The sequence below is a fragment of the Sus scrofa genome, chromosome 16 (assembly GCF_054392235.1).
Source record: "Sus scrofa isolate SSC_HxYL_T2T_F1_AM1 chromosome 16, Sscrofa_HxYL_maternal_Yorkshire_Landrace_v2.0, whole genome shotgun sequence".
Classification (NCBI taxonomy): domain Eukaryota; kingdom Metazoa; phylum Chordata; class Mammalia; order Artiodactyla; family Suidae; genus Sus; species Sus scrofa.
Window position 1 is genome coordinate 40,206,538 of NC_139398.1, and position 20,290 is coordinate 40,226,827.

General features: G+C 38.7%; 1 protein-coding gene and 1 long non-coding RNA gene across 9 annotated transcripts in view; one reads left to right on the forward strand and one right to left on the reverse strand.

Moving 5' to 3' along the window:
* The window catches only part of NNT (nicotinamide nucleotide transhydrogenase), a 91,727-nt gene extending 79,308 nt beyond the window's left edge, over positions 1–12,419 (forward strand). For all 7 annotated transcript variants that reach the window (XM_021076997.2, XM_021076998.2, XM_021076996.2 and 4 more), the window contains exons 20-22: positions 8,170–8,288; positions 9,514–9,629; positions 11,468–12,419. In XM_021076997.2, coding sequence (XP_020932656.2) covers positions 8,170–8,288; positions 9,514–9,629; positions 11,468–11,617 — 385 coding nt within the window. In that variant the 3' untranslated portion in view covers positions 11,618–12,419. The remainder of the gene's footprint in view (positions 1–8,169; positions 8,289–9,513; positions 9,630–11,467) is intronic.
* Positions 1–20,290, reverse strand: part of LOC110257349 (uncharacterized) — a 78,633-nt gene that overhangs the window by 11,371 nt on the left and 46,972 nt on the right. Inside the window, exon 7 of one of the 2 annotated variants that reach the window (XR_014831250.1) lies at positions 19,139–19,216. The exons of the other annotated variant lie outside the window; for it this stretch is intronic. This is a non-coding gene — a long non-coding RNA (uncharacterized LOC110257349). The remainder of the gene's footprint in view (positions 1–19,138; positions 19,217–20,290) is intronic. 2 annotated transcript variants of the gene reach the window in all.

The window sequence follows — 20,290 nt, forward strand, 5'->3', positions numbered from 1 at the left end:
TACATCAGCTCAGACTAATGAACCTATCTCCCTGATTGATCCACAGAAAAGAAGCCTGAAACTTTCCCTAAGCAGGGATTTTTTTTTTTTTTAATTTAAATTCTTTCTTTTGCATTTGAAGACCACTTTCTTTTCTTCTGTTTAATGAAAGTGAGGAATATTCGGTCTACTTCTGTTTTACTTAATCTGCTCAAAAATCACAGTTTTACCTTTTTTCCTAGCTACTTGATCTTTTTCACTTAGAGTGTGTTATTTTCTAAGTAGTTAGGTATTTTGTGTCTCTCTTGAACCTTATCCAGGTGCCCTCTGATCCTTTTAAACTTCAGCTCCCTGAGCTAAATCTCGTTAGTTTTATCATTGATCTAGTCAGTGGAAGAAGTTAGAGTACCTTTTCCTAATGTGCAAAAACAACCTGGCGTTAATTTAGAATGTTGACATGAAGTTGATGCAGTCAATTAATGTTGAATGAAAATCAGATGATTAATAATGCAATTTGATAAGTTCACTGTATTACTAAGTCCCCTGTATAGTGAAATGAGCTTTTCAAACTAAAACCTTTGACTTTTAAGATGAGTTTCTTGGAAATTGTTTTGTTCCGGAGTTCCGGAGTTCCCATCATGGCTCAGTGGTTAATGAATCTGATTAGGAACCATGAGGTTTCGGGTTCGATCCCTGGCCTCACTCAGTGGGTTAAGGATCTGCCATTGCTGTGAGGTGTGGTGTAGGTTGCAGACGTGGCTTGGATCCTGCACTGCTGTGGCTCTGGTATAGGCTGGTGGCTACAGCTCCGATTGGACCCCTAGCCTGGGAACCTCCGTATGCTGAGGGAGCAGCCCCAGAAAAGGCAAAAAAAGACCAAAAAAAAAAAAAAAAAAAAAAGAGGAAATTGTTTTGTGCCATAATTGTTCAAAAATAATGACACGGAGATGGGATTAAGATGGCAGAATAGAAGGACTGGAGCTCAACTTCTCTCCTAAAAACAACAAAATCACAACTAAAGACTGAGCAATCTCCACCCAAATGGACTGGAAACCCATACCCTACTCCAGAAGAAAAAGAGGCCACATCCACAGGTAGGAGGGGTAATTTCGTGATATAAACAACCCCATACCTCCCGGGTGGGAAGCTCCACAGACTGAAAACTAACTGGCTCACAGAGACTCACCTACAGGAGTGAGAGTTCTGAGCCCCACATCAAACCCTCACGTGCTGGGATCTGGCACTGGGAGAAAGAGCCCCTGGAGCATCTGGCATTGAAGGCCAGCGGGGCTTGTGCACAGGAGCTCCAGAGGACTGGGGGAAACGGAGACCCCATTCTTAAAAGGTGCACACAGACTTTCATGTGCACTGGGTCCCAGGGCAGAGCGAGGTCTCCACAGGAACCTAGGTCAAACCTGACTGCAGTTCTTGGAGGACATCCTGGGAAAACAGGGGTGAATGTGGCTTGTTGTGAGGGAAGGACATTGAAGCCAAAGCTCTCGGGAATATTCAGCAGTTGCCTTTCTCTGGAGGTGGCCATTTTGGGAAAACCTGGCCCCACCCTTCAGTCAGTGCTGAGAAGTCCCAGGGCAAACAACAACCCAGGTGGGGTCACAGCCCCACCCCTCAGTAAAGGGCTACCTAAAGAGCCTCAGGCACACAGCAGCCCCTAATCCCATCCAGAGACTAAGCCCCACCCACCAGAGGGATTAGAACTGGCTCCACCTACCAGGGGGCAGGCATCAGCCCCTCCCATCAGGAGGCCTGCAGCAAGCCCCCCATACCGACTTCAGCCACAAGGGGGCAGACACCAGAAGTAAGAGAGGCTACAGCCTTTTATTTATAAAAAGGTCACCACACCAAAAACCTATAAAAATGGAAAGACAGAGAACTATAACTCAGATGAGGGAGAAAGGAAGAACCCCAGAAAATCAGCTAAGCAATGAGGAGATTCTCAGCCTCCAGGAAAAAGACTTTAGACTGCTGATGTTGAAGAATGATGCAAGACATTGGAAATAAACTGGAGGCAAAGATGGATAACTTACAGGAAACACTAACCAAAGAGATACAAGATATAAAACTTAAACAAGAAGAGATGCAAAATACTGAAATAACTGAAATAAAAAACTCACTAGAAGCAGCTAACAGCAGAATACAGGAGGCAGAAGAACGAATAAGCGAGGTGGAGGACAGATTAGAAGAAATTACGGATGCAGAACAGAAAAGAGAGAAAAGATTGAAAAAAAAAATGAAGAGAGTCTCCGGGAACTCTGGGACAATGTTAAATGCACCAACATCCATATTATAGGGGTGCCAGAAGGAGAAGAGAGAGAGAAGGGGACAGAAAAAATATTCCAAGAGATAATAGCCGAAAACTTCCCTAACATGGGGAAGGAATCACTCACTCAAATCCAGGAAGCACAACGAGTACCATATGAAATAAACCCAAGGAGGAACACACCGAGACACATAATAATCAAACTGACCAAAATTAAAGACAAAGAGAAATCTTGAAAGCAGCTAGGGAAAAGAAACAAGTAACATACAAGAGAACCCCAATAAGGTTATCGGCAGATTTTTCAACAGAAACTCTGCAGTCCAGAAGGGAGTGGCATGATATACTTAATGTGATGAAAGGAAAAAACCTCCAACCAACAATACTCTACCCAGCAAGGCTCTCATTCAGATTTGAAGGAGAAATAAAAACCTTCTCAGATAAGCAAAAGCTGAGAGAATTCAGCAACACTAAACCAGCCTTACAACAAATACTAAAGGAGCTTCTCTAAGCAGGAAAGAAAAGATCAGCAACAGGAAACAAAAATTCCACAAATGACAAGGCTCACCAGTAAAGGTATATATACAGTAAAGATACAAAATCATCCATGCACAATTATACCATCAAAATCAGAAATCATGAGAAGAGGTGGGTACAAATGCGGGACAGCGGAGATGAACTTGCAATTAAGAGAACAACAACTTAAAACGATCTCGTATACATATAGACTCTTTCATCAATACTTCAGAATAACTGCAAACCAAAAATCTACAATTGATACACAAACAAGGAATCTCTGGAGAAGAAATATATCTCATAGTAAATAAGTGCATAATCCACCATGAAGAGGGTCATTTGACATCATTCTTGGAATGCTGAAGTCTTCTTAGATCTGATTCTGATTTCCTCTCCATCAAAGAACTTATGATAATTATAATTAAATAATGCCACTGTACAATTAAATAATACAGTTCTACAATTGTATTATTAATAACCATTTCTCTCCATGGTACAATGTAACATCACCTAGAATGGTGTAATGCCTTTATTGAAGAATCAATGAGATGGAACAAATTGTGAGGACATATTTATATAGTTACACTGTTTTTTAACCAACTTATGCATTTTATATTTTACTTATTTTCAGAGGGTGTATTTTTGTTATGCTTACCAGTTGTTATTCTTTTTACTATGCTATATAAAATATTTAGTGGTATATAAGGCTTTCTTCTTTATAAATTTTAGTTGCATAATAATTTAATATAATGCTAATTTTTAAAGAAAAATTGAAATGTAAGATAAAACTAAGTAGTAAAGATGAAAGCCATAAAATTGGGATAAAGTATAGAATAAATTTCCTATTAGTCTCAGGATATTTTCCATTCCACTTCTCCAGAGGGAGTCACTTAATCTGTTTCTTAAGATCCATGTTATAATAATCTGTGTGAATGTAATTATATGTAAATGTATGTATTTTATTCTGTAAAAAGATAAAAAAAAAATAATGACACTTCAGGGTCCCCAGATTTAATTATAGAATCTTTGCCTATGTTGGGGGCACATTCTCTGTGCCTTGAGTTCTCCCACACAGTATTTGGAAGACAATCAAGTTAAAATATTCTGTGAGTACCCATGTATCCCAAACGGTGCATTAAAATACACTTTGTTTCTGGAGTTCCCGTCGTGGTGCAGTGGTTAACAAAGCTGACTAGGTTGGGGGTTTGATCCCTGGCCTTGCTCAGTGGATTAAGGATCTGGCATTGCCGTGAGCTGTGGTGTAGGTCGAAGACACGGCTGGGATCCCTCATTGCTGTGGCTCTGGCATAGGCCAGTGGCTACATCTCTGATTAGACCCCTAGCCTGGGAATTTCCATATGCCATGGGAGCCGCCCTAGAAAAGGCAAACAGACCAAAAAAAACAAAACAAAACAAAACAAATACACTTAGTTTGTTGTTCCTTTCTTTTAAAATCTTGCAAAATCCTGCTCCTCAAGCTTTGTTCTAGATTGAACCTGTGCTGATGATTTTTATCTGATCCAGTCTTTCTTATGATGATTACACAATGGTGGTTTTATAACCACACCACATTTATCGAGCAGGGGAGAGTGTTCCCTCTGCCCCCGCCCCACTTCTTTCCTTCTTTTCCTTATCGACTTATGAATCTGTTACCAGTCTTGACTTACAAAATTCCTGTTTTCACCAGTTGGTTATAATTTATTGCTCTCCTTATTTACTTTGATGTTTAAATTACTTTCTTACTTTTACACACTTTGGTGTCATGTGTGCCTTTAAAGACACATACATGGTCATGTCACTCATGTGCACTTATTTTGCTTTGTGCTCTGCCTTCTTTCTCACTTTCTGCAAGGATTACACAAATTCAATTTTTCCTCTTTTTAAAAATTAATTTTTTTTACACATACATATAAACTTTATCTTCTGCGTCTGCTAACGTCTTTTTCTTACTGCTTCTGTTACTACCTGTGAGCCTAAGGGATTATTCATCCACTGAAGAAGAGTTTATAGATCCTCAACTGAAGACTATCATACTTGTTTTCAAAGTCTTGCACCTCTGAAACTTCATCATGTCCTTTCTTCTACATTAATGGAATCAGCAGGCTTAGGGATATATTTTGATTTTTCAATATATTGCATTTCTATTTTTTATATTCATACATCAGATACTGTATTTCAGTATAGTAAATATAAATAGAAAAAAAATTTTTTTTCTCGTGTTGAATTGTTACATTTCCAAAAAATGATAAGAGAATTTGTGGTTGGAGAATATACTTTTTAAATTTATTTATTTCTTCTTTTTAGGACTGCTCCTGCAGCATATGGAACTTCCCAGGCTAGGGGTAGAATTGGAGTTGCCAGCTGCCGGCCCATGCCATAGCCACTGCAACCCAAGATCCAAGCCTTGTCTGCGACCTACACCACAGCTCATGGCAATGCTGGATCCTTTAACCTATTCGGCAAGGCCAGGGATTGAACTCGCATCCTCATGGATACTAGTTGGATTCTTAACCTGCTAAGCCACAACAGAAACTCCTGTGCTTGAAGAATTTAAACCATATGAGATGAGGAGGTTGAGTGATCACAGTCTGGAGTAAACTAATGACTGCTCTTAATTTTATTCTCACTAAAATATAGTTTTATTTTAAAAACTATAAACATTGAAAGAAGAGATAAGTGCCTTTTAAAAAAATCTTAGATTAGGTTATAGTCCATTTTGTCTCCTACCCCTAGTAATTTTTCAGAACCTACTTCCCTAGTATATAAGAGGTACTGGTAAATGTTCTGCATTGTTGCCAGTACTTCACATACCAAGAGAGTATGTCCAGGCAAATACTTAATTAAAAATTAAAAAAATTTATAGTTTGTGGCCCTGTTTGAAACTTTCTGGGTTCTCAATTTTTCTCAAAGAACACTGTACGTTGGGAGTTCCATCTTGGCGCAGCGGAAACGAATCTGACTAGGAACCATGAGGTTGCAGGTTCGACCTCTGGCCTTGCACAGTGGGTTAAGGATCCGGCATTGCCGTGAGCTGTGGTGTACGTCGCAGACACGGCTTGGATCCCGCATTGCTGTGACTGTGGTGTACACTAGCAGCTATAGCTCTGATTCGACTCCTAGTCTGGGAACCTCCATATGCTGCAGGTGCAGCCCTAAAACAAAAAAAGGCCAAAAAAATACCAAACAAACAAAAAAAACCACTATAGATTGGATTCTTAAGAGCTCCTTATTTTACTCATTTTAACAGCAAAAGTAAGTATTTCTCAAACCTCTTCTACAGAGTTTTATATAGCCCTTGGCATGATGTGGGCTTATAATAACAGCTAGTTACTACTTGATGGGACAACGGCAAGAGAGTTATTAAGTAATTTACCAAACGTTACACAAGTAGTTAGCTTGAGCAGATAACTAAACAAAAATACCTCTTAACCTTGCTTGACTATACACACTGTATATTGTATAGTAGTGAAAAGTTCAGACTCTTGAGGCAGAAGAACCTGAGTTTGAATCCCAGGTTAGACATTTACTAAAAAAGCTATGCAAATTGCATAGCCTATCTCAAAGTGGCAGTATTAGCCCTTATGCCAAAATATATGCAGGCAGCCCTACATTTTGGCTCTTTTTAGATGTAAGAATGCAGCTCTAAAGCCCAGTTTATTTAAGTACTGGATTTAAATCAGCTGCTCTAAATTCTAATTCCTAATGGAGATTATTAAAGATGATTATGGGAGTTCCCATTGTGGCTCAGCCAATTAGAAAGCCTGACTAGCATCCATGAGGATGTGGGTTCGATCCTAGGCTGGCAGCTGCAATGCAACTCTGATTCAGCTCCTAGCCTGGGAACCTCTATATGCTGTGGGTGTGGCCCTAAAAAAAAAAAAGAGATGATTAGGGATAGAAATAATATATAAGATATTTGTATCACAATATAAAAGCATGAGATGTTATTTTAAATGAAGTTAACTTTTCTGCCACAGAATTGTTAATTCTTACAGAAAATTTGACAAACATTTTAAAAAAGAGGAGAAATGAAATGATTATCTGTTGTACAACCACCTAGAGATAACTGTTTTGTTTCCTTTTAGACCTGAGTTTCTGTTTTTTCAAACATGAATTGGTTACTTAAGAACTTTGAGCGGTCCCAGAAGGCAGATTAAATAAAAGGGAATTTGATAAGAGAATAACTTGCTACTTGATATCTCTTTCCAGTTATGAGCCCCCCAGTAATTCAGGCTTTTCATTGTCCATTTTAAAGATGTAGAAAACCATTTATCAGTTACTCGGACAATATAAATAGCCATTTTAGAGCTCTTTTCAGGTCTACTCTTTGGAAGGGTCAATTCCTACACTGCTTTAATCTGTTCCTAACAGGGCCTGTGTTAAGGGTGGGGAGGCTTGGCTTGGCAGCAGTCTGTGCGGAAAGTATCAGGTCATCTTAATGACTGTGAGTGATATAATGAGCCAGCAATGTGGTATGGGTGCTGAAAGTGCTAATGCAGACTTAGGCTCCATCAGTGATAGGTCTGACGATGTGGTTTTCTTGCTGTGCCTTATGCATCTGGATCATGTCCAGCATATTGCATTCACTCTGGGGAACTGAGGTTTGAACTGGACATTGGCAGTGTAAGAACAGGTGTCTAGGTCAGCCATGAGTGCATAGGTCCTGTCAGTCATTGTCAGTCATTGAATAGTTGAAAGAATTGAAGATGTTTTGCTTAGTAGACATCCTAAGATAGCTCTAAGGAATCTACATGTGAAAGACGGTGTAGGGTCTCAAACTGCAGGTCTTGGAAAGCAGTGAGATGGAGGTTCTCTTTGGTTTAATATAATGGACATGTGTGTTTGTGAGGTATATATAGTTATGGAGATTTTCTAATAATGGAATAGACCTTAGGATGGAGTTAGTTTCTGGTCAGTCATGGTGTTTAAGCTGAGATTGGATGGATCCCTGCCAAGAGCTACTATAAATTCGGTCTTTAACTCGCGTGCATGATGATTTTCATGGCAAACTAATTCCAGGCTGATTTCAAAAAGATTCAAAAATTATCAGAAAGTGTCATGAGAGACACAATGCTTACTAAATGTAAGGCAATAGTTTTTATTAATGTTGGGAAGTCATTGTACTTAAAACATATATGAAAGTATCAGGTTCAAAAATTATACTTATTTTTTTGAGGGAAGTTACAGCTTGTATATACTGAGATCTTCAGTTTCCAGCCTTAATATTTGTAGATTGATCATATATCTAGACTGATTCTCTTCTTGCTTGTAGAGATCAGATAGTACCAGGAGAAGCAGAGGTGCCAAGAACAAAGTGTGCAGATTTGGAGGTGATATTAGGGTCTCTGTACATTTTGGCCCATCAAGTAAGGCCAGCTGTTCATTTGTTTCATGTCTAGGTTTGGAATTCACCCAGTTGCAGGCCGAATGCCTGGTCAGCTTAATGTGCTGCTGGCTGAGGCTGGGGTGCCATATGATATTGTGTTGGAAATGGATGAGATCAACCACGATTTCCCAGGTAAGTGATGGGGGTAATGTAAAGTTTAAGTGTTCTCAGTATGACTAAAGCAATGCCAGTCTTAGGGCATAAACTGTGCAATTACTGAAGACCTGCTAGTCAGATGAAGAGTAACTTGCCCCTAGTAAGTATGCAGTTGAAATTAAGGAAATGAAAGTCAATACTAAAAAAGGTGCAACAGGTTTGTAAGCAGCATTAGTAATTTTTGTCCTTTGGTGGGGTCTGAAGGTTGGTGAGAATCTTGGGAGGCAGTGCAGTGGAGTGCATTGCAGAGGGACTTGGAAAAGACTTGATTTTGGAATCCAGGTCCTGACTCTCATTTACTTTGTGGCCTTGAACTAGGTACTCAACCTCAGGTTCCTCATTTGTAAAATTGCTTCTGTTGAGGATTTACTGTCTGATTCTTGCCAGTGTCTGAGATTTTACTGTTTTTTAGTTATATAAATTCTTGGTCAGTAGTTTTCTGTTTTCTTTAAAGTACTAGGCCTTTACTAGATAAGGTACTGTACTTTGTGGCTGTCACTGGGTAGATGTTGAATGCTAATGACATTTGGCCCAAGATGATGTTTGTTAAAATTAAATCAGTTCACTCTGGCAAGTGTCCACTGTAAACTTAAAAAATACTGTTTATTAGAGAAAAATAATGAAATCATGTGTATGTCTAGATTCACATGGCACTTTTGGCTAAGTTCTAAGGTACTTTACACTGTGGTCCTTGAAGAGGGAATTTAGGCCATTTTATTTTATGTCCCCTTTCAAATTTCACTATTCCTAAATTATGTGTGAAACCTGCCAGTTCCAAGAATTATGGACACAGCTTTAATATAGTATAGACTCTTAAACCATTTTATTTTAGACATCATATTAAGTGGTCATTTTAAAAGCTGAAAGACAGAATGCAAATCTTTAATGTTACTGGCAAGATCACTTGGAGATAATAAAAGAGCTATAAAGTTAGGTTAAGTAGATCCCTTGAGGGGAGGGAAAGCATTATCAAGTTCCAGTCAGGATGCTTAGGTTCAAATACTGCTTTTAAGTTGTGTGACACTGGCTAAGTTACCACACCTCTCTGATAAAGCTCTTTGTTCTTTAAATTAGCTTCTGACAAAATGTTCTATAAATTAGCTTCTGTTGTTGTTATAAAGTCATTTCATCATTATTTGCCTGAAAATGAGTGAAAGTGACCCCTTTGAATTTTATATATATTTTTTCTTTTATTATGTAGACACTGATTTGGTCCTTGTAATTGGAGCTAATGACACTGTTAATTCAGCGGCTCAAGAAGACCCTAACTCTATTATTGCAGGCATGCCAGTCCTCGAGGTCTGGAAATCAAAGCAGGTAAAGTTTCAGATTTGTTTTTCATTCTAGTAATCAAAAGTCTCTTAAAATACACACACAGACCTTTGTTTGGTTATTTGAGAAATGATGGTGTTTCATAGGAGGCTCAGGAGTTAGAGCAGATTTAGGGTCCTGCTCTCTGTATCCAGCTCTGTCAGTTCTGTGGTCACAGGGAACCCAAGTGAATGCCCTGATCACGATTACAACTCGATGAGATTATCTGAATGAATTAACAAAATCTGTAACCACAGCTTAAAAAGGAGCTGTGAGCCTTTGGAATGAGTCTGGCTGAATTCCAGGCCAAGTCCAGTGAAGCAGATGGTTTCCCTCTGGGACAGTGAGTCAGTATCATCGCCTTCACATATGAGGCTGAGCACATTTTCTCATTCAATTCTTTTGAAAGGGAATTTGTACTTTGTTATGGAGTCTCCAGAAGAAAGGTGATTTAGAAATCCAAACAATAACATGGCATAAGGATGCATGCCTTGCTCACAGCACATTGCTTCTGGCAAAACTAACCGCTGGACTGTAGAAACTCAAAGGCTTGTAAATTCTCCTCTGTCCCAACTCTGGGCAAGTCTCTTTAACATTCTCAAGTCCTAGTTGCATTTTGAGAATCATAACGTAATATACATTTCCCTTTGATTTTGTTTATCTTAATTATAAGTATATAATTAAGTTTGAAACTTAATTTGAAGTTTAATATTTGAAGAAAGTTTGTAACTTAGTATTTGTGGTGAGTGAGTAGATATGAATGCACATGTTCACATGTATATGAACAATTATTGCATCGATTATCAATATTTGAGAGTTTGCAGAGTGCATTCCTGTATTAATGCTATATGGAACATGAATACATTTGCACTGCTTCATTTTTGGATAGACTACATGTTCTAGAAGACATAGATGGAGTTCCCGTCGTGGTGCAGCGGTTAATGAATCCGACTAGGAACCACGAGGTTGTAGGTTCGATCCCTGGCCTTGCTCAGTGGGTTAAGGATCCGGCGTTGCCGTGAGCTGTGGTGTAAGTTGCAGACGAGGCTTGGATCCCTGTTGCTGTGGCTCTGGCATAGGCTGGTAGCTACTGCTCCAATTAGACCCCTAGCCTGGGAATTTCCATATGCCGAGGGAGCAACCCTAGAAAAGGCAAAAAGATTAAAAAAAAAAAAAAAAAAGAAAAAGAAAAAGAAAGAAAGAAGACCATAGAAAGGCTTTTCATTTCATGAAGAACTGACTTGATATTCAAGAGGATAGCAATATCTGTATTCCATGTCTAGAACACATCAGTATTAGAGATGGACTTACCTCTTCATTTTGCTTAATAGGAGCATTCTATTAGTCATTAGCTCCGCCTTGTGATTTTCTAGATTGCTCTTTGGGCTTTTGTCTAATATCCTTTATTTTAAAGCAATGGAATAATAATACCATTTTCCCATTCAACTACAAAGGATTTGCAGTAGTAGCTTATGCAGTAAATTGGTTCTCTTTAGTCTATTCAGAGAGAGATGCTTGTTTTTCTGACTAAAAAATGTTATGCATAGTCTTCATAGAGAAAAGCACTGAGAAGAAAATCACTTGCTACTTGGAGATAAACTATTGTTAATACAACTTCTTCTAATGGATGTAAGACTCTGGACACATTAAAAGAATTAAAGTTAATACAAAGTAGACATGCATTTAAAAATATTCCTTGTGTATTTTAAAAGTCATTGTAGTAAAGAATTAGTAGTGAGTGGTACACACTTTGTTCAAAGTTAGGGCATGGTACTCTCCGTGTGCCTAACACGTCCTGGCCAGGTTTGTGAAATATATTCTCTCACTTAATCTTTGGTTCTTAGGTCATTGTTATGAAGAGGTCCTTGGGTGTTGGCTATGCTGCAGTGGACAATCCAATCTTCTACAAACCTAACACAGCCATGCTTCTAGGCGATGCCAAGAAGACCTGTGATGCACTGCAGGCGAAAGTTAGAGAATCCTACCAGAAGTAAAATATAAAGATCAAGCTGTTGCCTAACAAAGCCTCCTCTTCATATCTGGGAATAGGCAAATAAATCATCAACATATACAAACGATATGCATCTGAAGCAAAGCTCCTGGAGAAGAAGGAAGACTCTGAAAAAGTCAAGCAAAAATGAGATTTTTTCAAGAGCAGCAGTCCCTCGATTTTAAAAAAGGATCGACCATTCTGAATGTCTTTCTCTGCATATTTTTTGTGTTATGAATTCCAAAAGTATTTTACAAAAAAAGAAAGAACAGCCTCATTTTTAGATGTAATCCATTTGGATTTTTTCATTGTTCTTCAGTAGTCAGCAGTGTTTTAAGAAATTAAGTCTTTAGGAATTTGGGACTTAGATTATACATGGATCTGAAATCTGACACAATATAAACATTACAGTCCCCTGCATTTATGTTTTTTTGCAACAAATGTGACTAATTTGAAATTTTTATCAACTCGAGCATAATCCAAATTAACCATATCAAATTGGTTTCAATTTTTCAGACTGTACTTTTGACTCTATATTTCAGGGGTGTGTTTTCTCACTTCTATTTTAATACATTAAAGGACTAGATAATCTTTCAGAGATGCTGGAAACAAATCATTTGCTTTGTATGTTTCATTAGAATTCCAATGAAACATATAATATGAAATCAGTATTAATTGTGTTTTTTAAACCCCATTTCCAATTGGAGATCTCTTTAATTTCAATCAGTTTATAATGATGTGTAGTACTGTATTAAGTGCACTTGAATGGAATTCAACTATTTGCCTAATAAAATAAGTCCATCATGTTTGCATGGTGATGTAGCAATCATCTCTGGTGACCAAAGGCTACAATCAAATAATTCTGCCTGTTACTAACATCTGAGGAAGACTTGCTACTAGGAATTAGATGAGTTTAATCTCTCTTAAATGTTTGGAAGAAGAATTTTTTAATCCCAAATCAGAGTGTGTTTTAAGGTGTTAAGTAATTGAGGACATTTGAGGGAAATGGTGGCACTTTTAAAGCTACCTCTTTGTTTATATAAGCACCAGTAAAGATTGTCTTTTTGCAGTAAAAGTGTAGATTTCTTCAGGACTTTGTTACCGTGCCAGAAGCTCCAGAGAGGCTGAGTGTGTGGTGAATATTTGGAATATCACTTTCTCTACATAATTAATTGGGCATTAAGTTTCTTAAAACAATTATTATTAACATTTAAAAATTCTCTCTAAATCAGAAAAAGAAATACCTGTTGTGGAGTTCTTTTTGTGGCTCAGTGGTTAATGAACCTGACTAGGATCCATGAGGATGTGGGTTCGATCCCTGGCCTCACTCAGTGGGTTAAGGATCTGGTGTTGCCATGAGCTGTGATGTAGGTTGCAGATGTGGCTTGGATCCTGTGTCACTGTGGCATAGGCTGGGCAGCTGTAACTCCGATTGACCCCTAACCTGGGAACCTCCATATGCTATGGGTGTGGCCCTAAGAAGCAAAAAAAAAAAAAAAAAAAAAAAGAGAGAGAGAGAGGGAGAAATAACTGGTGTAACTTTTTTTTTTTTCTTTACCATAATGCTCATGTTTACTGAGTTTCCAACTGATAGTATTTGTTTGGTAATTAATTTCTATTTTGTAGTGCCTGAGATTAAGATCTGTGTGTGCATGTGTTTTAAATCAGGAAAGACTCCTTTTTTAAGTGGTAAATGCAATTTTTTAATGGATCTTGGGTCATTAGGAACCTTGGAGCTGCAGCTGCCAGCCTACACCACAGCAACACAGGATCTGAGCAGCATCTGTGACCTACACCAAAGCTTGGGCATCCTTTAACCCACTGAGCAAGGCCAGGGATTGAAACTCGCATCCTCGTGAATACTAGTCAGACTCTTAACCTGCTTAGCCACAATAAGAACTCTCAAATGGTATCTTGATTCATGCCCTTTTCCTTTTCTCAAAGTAGTTAGTTGTAGGTATATCTGGAAAGGAGCAACTTGGATTTTTCTTTTGTCATAGGGCCGCACCTGCAGCATATGGAAGTTCCCAGGCTAGGGGTTGAATCAGAGCTTCAGCTCCTGGCCTACAACACAGCCACAGCAACGCTAGATCTGAGCCCGGTCTGCGATCTACACCACACCTCACAGCAAGGCCAGATCCTTAACCCATTCAGTGAGGCTGGGGATGGAACATGGATGCTAGTCAGATTCTTTTCTGCTAGCCACGATGGGAACTCCCTGGATTTTTTTGGATAATTCCTTCATTCAATTTAAACTGAAATAATTATACATGGACTTATTAAGTTATTTCCATCATTTATAGTAAATATTTTCCTACATTTTTAAAATATAGGATCATCTCATTTATTTGATCCTCACTAATCCATTGTCATTCAGTTGTATTAACTGAATTGAAAATTCATGCCCTGTTTTTTTTTGTTTTTTTTTTTGCCTTTTCTAAGGCCATTCCTGAGGCATATGGGGGTTCCCAGGCTAGGGGTCTAATCAGATCTGTAGACGCTGGCCTATGCCAGAGCCACAGCAACACAGGATCCAAGCTGCATCTGTGACCTACACCACAGTTCACGGTAACATTGGATCCCCAACCCACTGAGCAAGGCCAGGGATCGAACCCACAACCTCATCGTTCCTAGTCAGATTCATTAACCACTTTGTATTATGTCAGCAGGGGGATGGTTTCTTCCCCAGAGGGATGAAACAATGTCATGACTTTAGAATGTTTTGTCACTATTCTCCAAGTTTACTGGAACACTGTGCTTCAGAAATCACGCCTTCTAGAAAAGGCCATTTAAAGTTTTCAGGGCTTTACGGATTCATGGAAAATTTTGTTCTTGCAAATTATAACTAGCTCTGTGGTTATGTCCCATTGGGATATGTATGGGCACGGAAGCTTAGGCATACAGCAGGTCCACACCCATGTGTCTGATTAGGGATAACTGCTTCATTAGTGTTGAGTATAATTATAGTAACTTGGAAACATGGTCTCATAGAGATTAGACTCATCATTGTAAAAGAGACCAATAGCACATTCAAAGACTATAGCAGAAAATCTTACGAAGACACGGTACACATAAGTTCAGGGTACCTACCGTATACTGGCTTTAGTCCTTGCTGTAATGCATCTTGCCCAGAACACTGTCTGCATAAGCAGCACCAAAGGTGGATTTAAGAAATGAACCCAGGTTGAGTAGTTGGATAGTGGTATCACTATGAAAGATGCTACTGTTTTCTACCTGATGGATCACTTTTGGTCGTGTTTACATTTCTGGAGTGGATCACTTTTCAGTAAATTAAGCATAAAGCCATCTTAATAAATATATTACCATGCAGGACAGAAGGAGGGAAGGGAGCACATTTTTATGTGTTACATGCTGACTTCTATTCAGTATTCAGGACTCATTATCTTGAAATTTAATTTTTTTTAAAATTCTAGATAGCAAGACTGCCTCATTGTTCATTTTAGTAGCCCAGTGAGTGGGTGATAGTAATAGTAGCTGTTAGTTAATGAGGACTCATTTTTTTGCTGGACATCAGCCTGTCAACATCCCGAGGGCTTTCAGTGAATCCTACATAGAAAATGGTAGAGTGGGGCTTAGACCCAGATCTGGCTGACAGCAAAGTCCACTAACCACTCTGTTGATGTTTGTTAAACAAAAATAGCTAAAGGACAGGATGGCGCTCATGAAAGGGAAGGTCCGTTTCATTCTATTTAAATATTTTTAAAAATCCAGTTAAAATTTCAGCAAGAAGATGCAACTACTGTGCCTGCTGTCTTTACATAGCATTACAAAAGTTGCTGCTTATCCAGTCAGTTTGTCTATCCACCCATTCTCTCTTTAAGCAGCTGCTGCCCTTTTTTGCCTCATACACAAAAGCCTAAATTCTAAGAATGCCTTCTGCTCAGGAGCAGAATAAAGGAGCTTTTGGAGCAGATGCCCCACCTTTCTGAGTTTTGCTTTCCAGAAGCTTCTATACCTCCTTGCCTGCTTTGACTTCTGACACCTTCTCACCTGACAGCTAGTCAGGCCAAAACTTTTTGCTGTGAATTTTTTCATCTCCCAGGTTACAAGCTCAGATGTGCCAAAATATGGCTTTATTTATCTGTAAGTGAACTTAATTCCTCAGATCTCCCATTTTTTTCTGGTGGGGGAAACTTGACCTTAATTCAGGATGTTTCCTCCTCCTCCTTCTGGGGGCATTGCTGAATTCAGAGGCAGAGTGGAGTGGGCATGAGGTGAATTACATAACCCCAAAGTTTGAGAGGGATGGTTGGGTCCTTGGTCTTCATTTGTTCAGTCTGGCATCCTCTAGGATATGTATTGTCCTCTCTAGTCTTGGTTACTAATATTTTTGCATATGGACATCTACTAAATGAAATAAAGAAGTTATAAGATTGCTTAAATTAATATGAAATAGGAAGGAAGAAATATGCAAGGTGAAGGATATAATAATCTCAACATATTTTGGAAAATTTCTTCTATTACCACAATTTCTTCTATTTTACCACAATAGATTGAGGGTAAAAACCTTTAAAATAGAGTACAATTTCTATTTGGGGGCGAAACTTTTTCTCCTTTGTGTGAAAATGGAGTATTATTTCCACAAAGAAAGTAGTAGGTGCTCTCTTGTTTAAATAATTTGGAATGGAATTAATTCAAATGCTTCCAGCAAAGAAGTTTTAAGGAGGAATCATTTAATTATTCTCCTGAGAGTAACTGAATCGCTTAAAAAATCTGTTTTAAAAAATGTAGTGAGTTCTGGGAAGGTTTTTTTTTTTTCCCCTCCCTCCCTACTCTATGAGGAATATAAAGTGCTTTCTCATCTAATTTCTCCTAGTTTATCACCAGTGATTTGGTATTAAATCTATAGCCAAAAGTTGAAATATTGATTCATAGTTGGAGCACATCTGAAACAAAGGTCAAAACACAGCTCTTTTGATAATTATTGTCTTTTTAAGGACACAAGTTAGCATTTCTAGCTCAACTAATTTTTTGGTACTGATGAAATACCTTTTAAAAAATAGTAATTTCTGTGTATGTTATTAATTGTAATTTTCTACTGGAGAAATTGGAGCACAAAGCATCACAATCTTCCCATAATTACCCTGTGGCAGATGGAACAACAAGAACCATATCTTCTGCCAATTAACTATATTTTCTTAAATTATGAGTGCTTGGTTGTTTGAATAAATGTCATGGTTCCTATTTTATCTATGGCTTTTTACTCCTCTGGAATAATATTTTCCCCCCATGGAATTGAGGAAATTGAGCAAAACAAAGAAGATATTAAATAATAAGATTAAACCATGGCTATTTAAAACTACCATGATTGAATATTTTCGTGCTGCCACTTGCAATGGACTGCAAGGAAGAACATGGGGCAATAAGGAGGAGCTTAGCATCATAGGTGTTCCCAAAGTACCTGAGCCTCTGGGATGAGAGGGAATTGTCAAGGAGGAACAGAGGGTGAGAAGAGTGCAGTGGCCACTGCTGAGCATGGAGGACAATTTACTCCTGTGATACGGGGAGGAAAACATCTGGGAAGAGAGAGACCAAAGTATCATTTATGAGATGGGTGAAAGCCAAACTACAGTGGTTCTTGTAGATTCCAAATAGAGGTAGGGAACATCAAAGGAGAGAAGAATCAGATTTCTGGAAGAGATGTGGAGTAAGGAGTTGCAATTCAAACTAAAAGAAGCCATAAGAAAGCTAACGGTAGCAATAATGACACTTTCTAGATTACAAGATGAGGTGAGAAGTTGCTTATACTTGAAATGTTCTCAATTCTGTTTCCTCCACCCTTGGTTTGGCTTCTTGTCTGTAAAATATTTGATGACATGGCAATGAAAAGCCTAGCCATTTATTTATTTATTATTATTATTTTTTTGTCTTTTTGCCATTTCTTGGGCCGCTCCTGCGGCATATGGAGGTTCCCAGGCTAGGGGTCTAATTGGAGCTGTAGCCATTGGCCTACGCCAGAGCCACAGCAAAGCGGGATCCGAGCCGCGTCTGCAACCTACACCACAGCTCACGGCAACACCGGATCCTTAACCCACTGAGCAAGGCCAGGGATCGAACCCGCAACCTCATGGTTCCTAGTCGGATTCGTTAACCACTGTGCCAAGATGGGAACTTCAAGCCTAGCCATTTATTATTTATTGTGTGCTTTGTGCTGTGCCAGGTAACAGATACATGTGACACGGTCCCTTGCAGTGAAGTATAGGAATGCATAGAGGAACACCAAAATTACAGTTTGTTATAAGTGTAAAATTTAAATGATTTGCAAGTTATGGAGGTAGCTCACAGAAGAGAATGATTATTGTTGCTTGGGCGAGAGTAGGAAATTCTGGGGAGCACTTGCAGAGAAGTGTTCTAGAAGATAAGAAACATGATTAGGCACACAAGGAAGGAACAGGCTTTTTTTTTTTTTTTTTTTTTTTTTTTTTCCTCAGCTGCACCTATGGCATATGGAAGTTCCTGGGCCAGGGATCAAAACTGAGCTGCAGCCACAACCTATGTTCCAGCTGTGGCAATGCCAGATCCTTAACCCACTGTGCCACAGCAGGTACTCCAGAACAGGCATTTAAATGGAGGAGCAAGTGTGTGAAAGTTAATAACTGAATTAAGAAATTTCAAAGGAAATAATTCCCTTCAAATTTGGAACACATTATAGATTTTCAAATTAATAGCTATTAATGTTTTAAATAAAACTCATGCTAGAGGATGACTGCTGTTTTCCAGGTTATTTATGAGGAGAAGGCTTGGAGTCATGACGCTTGGAATAGTTACTATTTTCTTTTTACTCCCTTCTAATAGTCATTTGTCAGTTTTGGTATTCATTTCCCTTTCCTTATGCTGCTCTCAAGCAAAGGTAAAATAAAGATAAATGCTAGAATTTTTCACAATATATTCCTTAATATAAGTCATTGAAGTTATGATGACCAAAATATCTCATTTGATAACTTCAATCATTTCTCCTAACAAATATCAAAATGAGGTGACTCATGTTTTAACCACCTTTTACAAATGGATTGAATAATAGATTCAGTTAATGATTCTCCTATATAAATTATTCCTTTTCCCAAAGAGCATGATTTACTCTCATGGGGGATTTTAAAACACTTGTAAAAATTATCTTCTTTGTGGTAGAGAGTGGGGGTGTGTGGGAGAATTTTGCAGATTTGATAAAAGGAGGAGGCTAAATATTTTTTGTGATGCTTTGGTGATCGTATATTCTCACATACAGAGAAAGACACCGTTTTTAGAAATTCAAAGATTAGTCACTCCTACATGTGGAGCTCAATCCTTCTTTGACTCTGGGTTTGACCATGTGACTTGATGTGGTCAGTGGGGCATTAACAAGTGACATGCAGACAGAGTCTTGATAAGTGCCTATGCATTTGGGGCTTGGCCTTTTGGAAAGTTCCCACTTGGGAGCCTGTTGCCATGCTATAAAGAAGCTGGGCAGAATCAAGAGAGGCAACTGGGAGAGAGTCTTAGAGGATCAGAGTTGTCTTGGACTTACCAGCCGAAGGCAGAGTGAACGACATCCATGGAGCAGAAGAACCACCAGCTGAACCTTACCAGAATGCCTAACAGAATTCTGTGAAATAACAAATTGTTGTTTGGGAATGGTTGGTTACATGGTAATGGAAGACTGAAATAAGCTATGACAAAGAATTAATAGCAGACTCGGTTCCTTCTATTTTTTAAATTACGCATTAATTTTGTTTTGACTATTCCTTTTTTTAATCCCTTCCTTAGATTCCTTCTTATTTCTTTCCATTGTCTCCATTTCCCCTTTTCCTGTGGAGCATGGATGGTCATTCTTCTAGTAGCATGAGTTGGGAGACACTTGGAAACTCCATTTACCCCAGAATATCTCCCTTATCAGCCTGTCCTGGTGCTTGAAACTTCAACATTATTTAAATAATGATTTTTCCCCCTAAGCTAAGAATTTCCATCTCCAATGATGAACATGCAGTTATCCCTGGACACATAATATGATTGTCATTCACCAATGGGCTAGGATTAGTTCGTTAGTTTGCTTTCTCAGGAAATGGCTGAGAGTGACAGCTTCCCAGGCCCTTGCTTTCCAGAGGGTCTTGCGTGTACATTTACTTCTGCTTGCGAGGCTCTTCCACTATTTTGCCATCCAGTTAATTACGACTCTTCCTTCAGCTCTTGACTCTATCAATATTTTCCTGGGGAGTATCCCAGAACCACCAGTTTAGTTCAACGCTTCTATTATATGGACTCATAGAACCAAGTATTTCTTCTTCAGAGAAATTTAAACATTTTTTTCTTTTTCACAGCTGCATATGCAGCACCTGGAAATTTCCAGGCTAGGGGTGGAATCAGGGTTGCAGTTGCAGGCCTGCAACACAGCCTCAGCAACACCTGATCTGAATTGTAGCTGTGACCTATGTTGCAGCTTGTGGCAATGCTGGATCCTTAAGCCACTGAGCAAGGCCAGGGATGGAACCTGTGTCCTTATGGATACTATGCCAGGTTCTTAACCCGCTGAGCCACAATGGGAACTCCAACTTTTTAAATGTATAATTATATTTATACTTCCTGGAACTATAAGGTCCAAGGCAATAGAGATCTTGTCTAATTCTTCCCACTCTTAGTATTCTCAGTACTTAGCATATATTCTGACACCTGGAACATACTC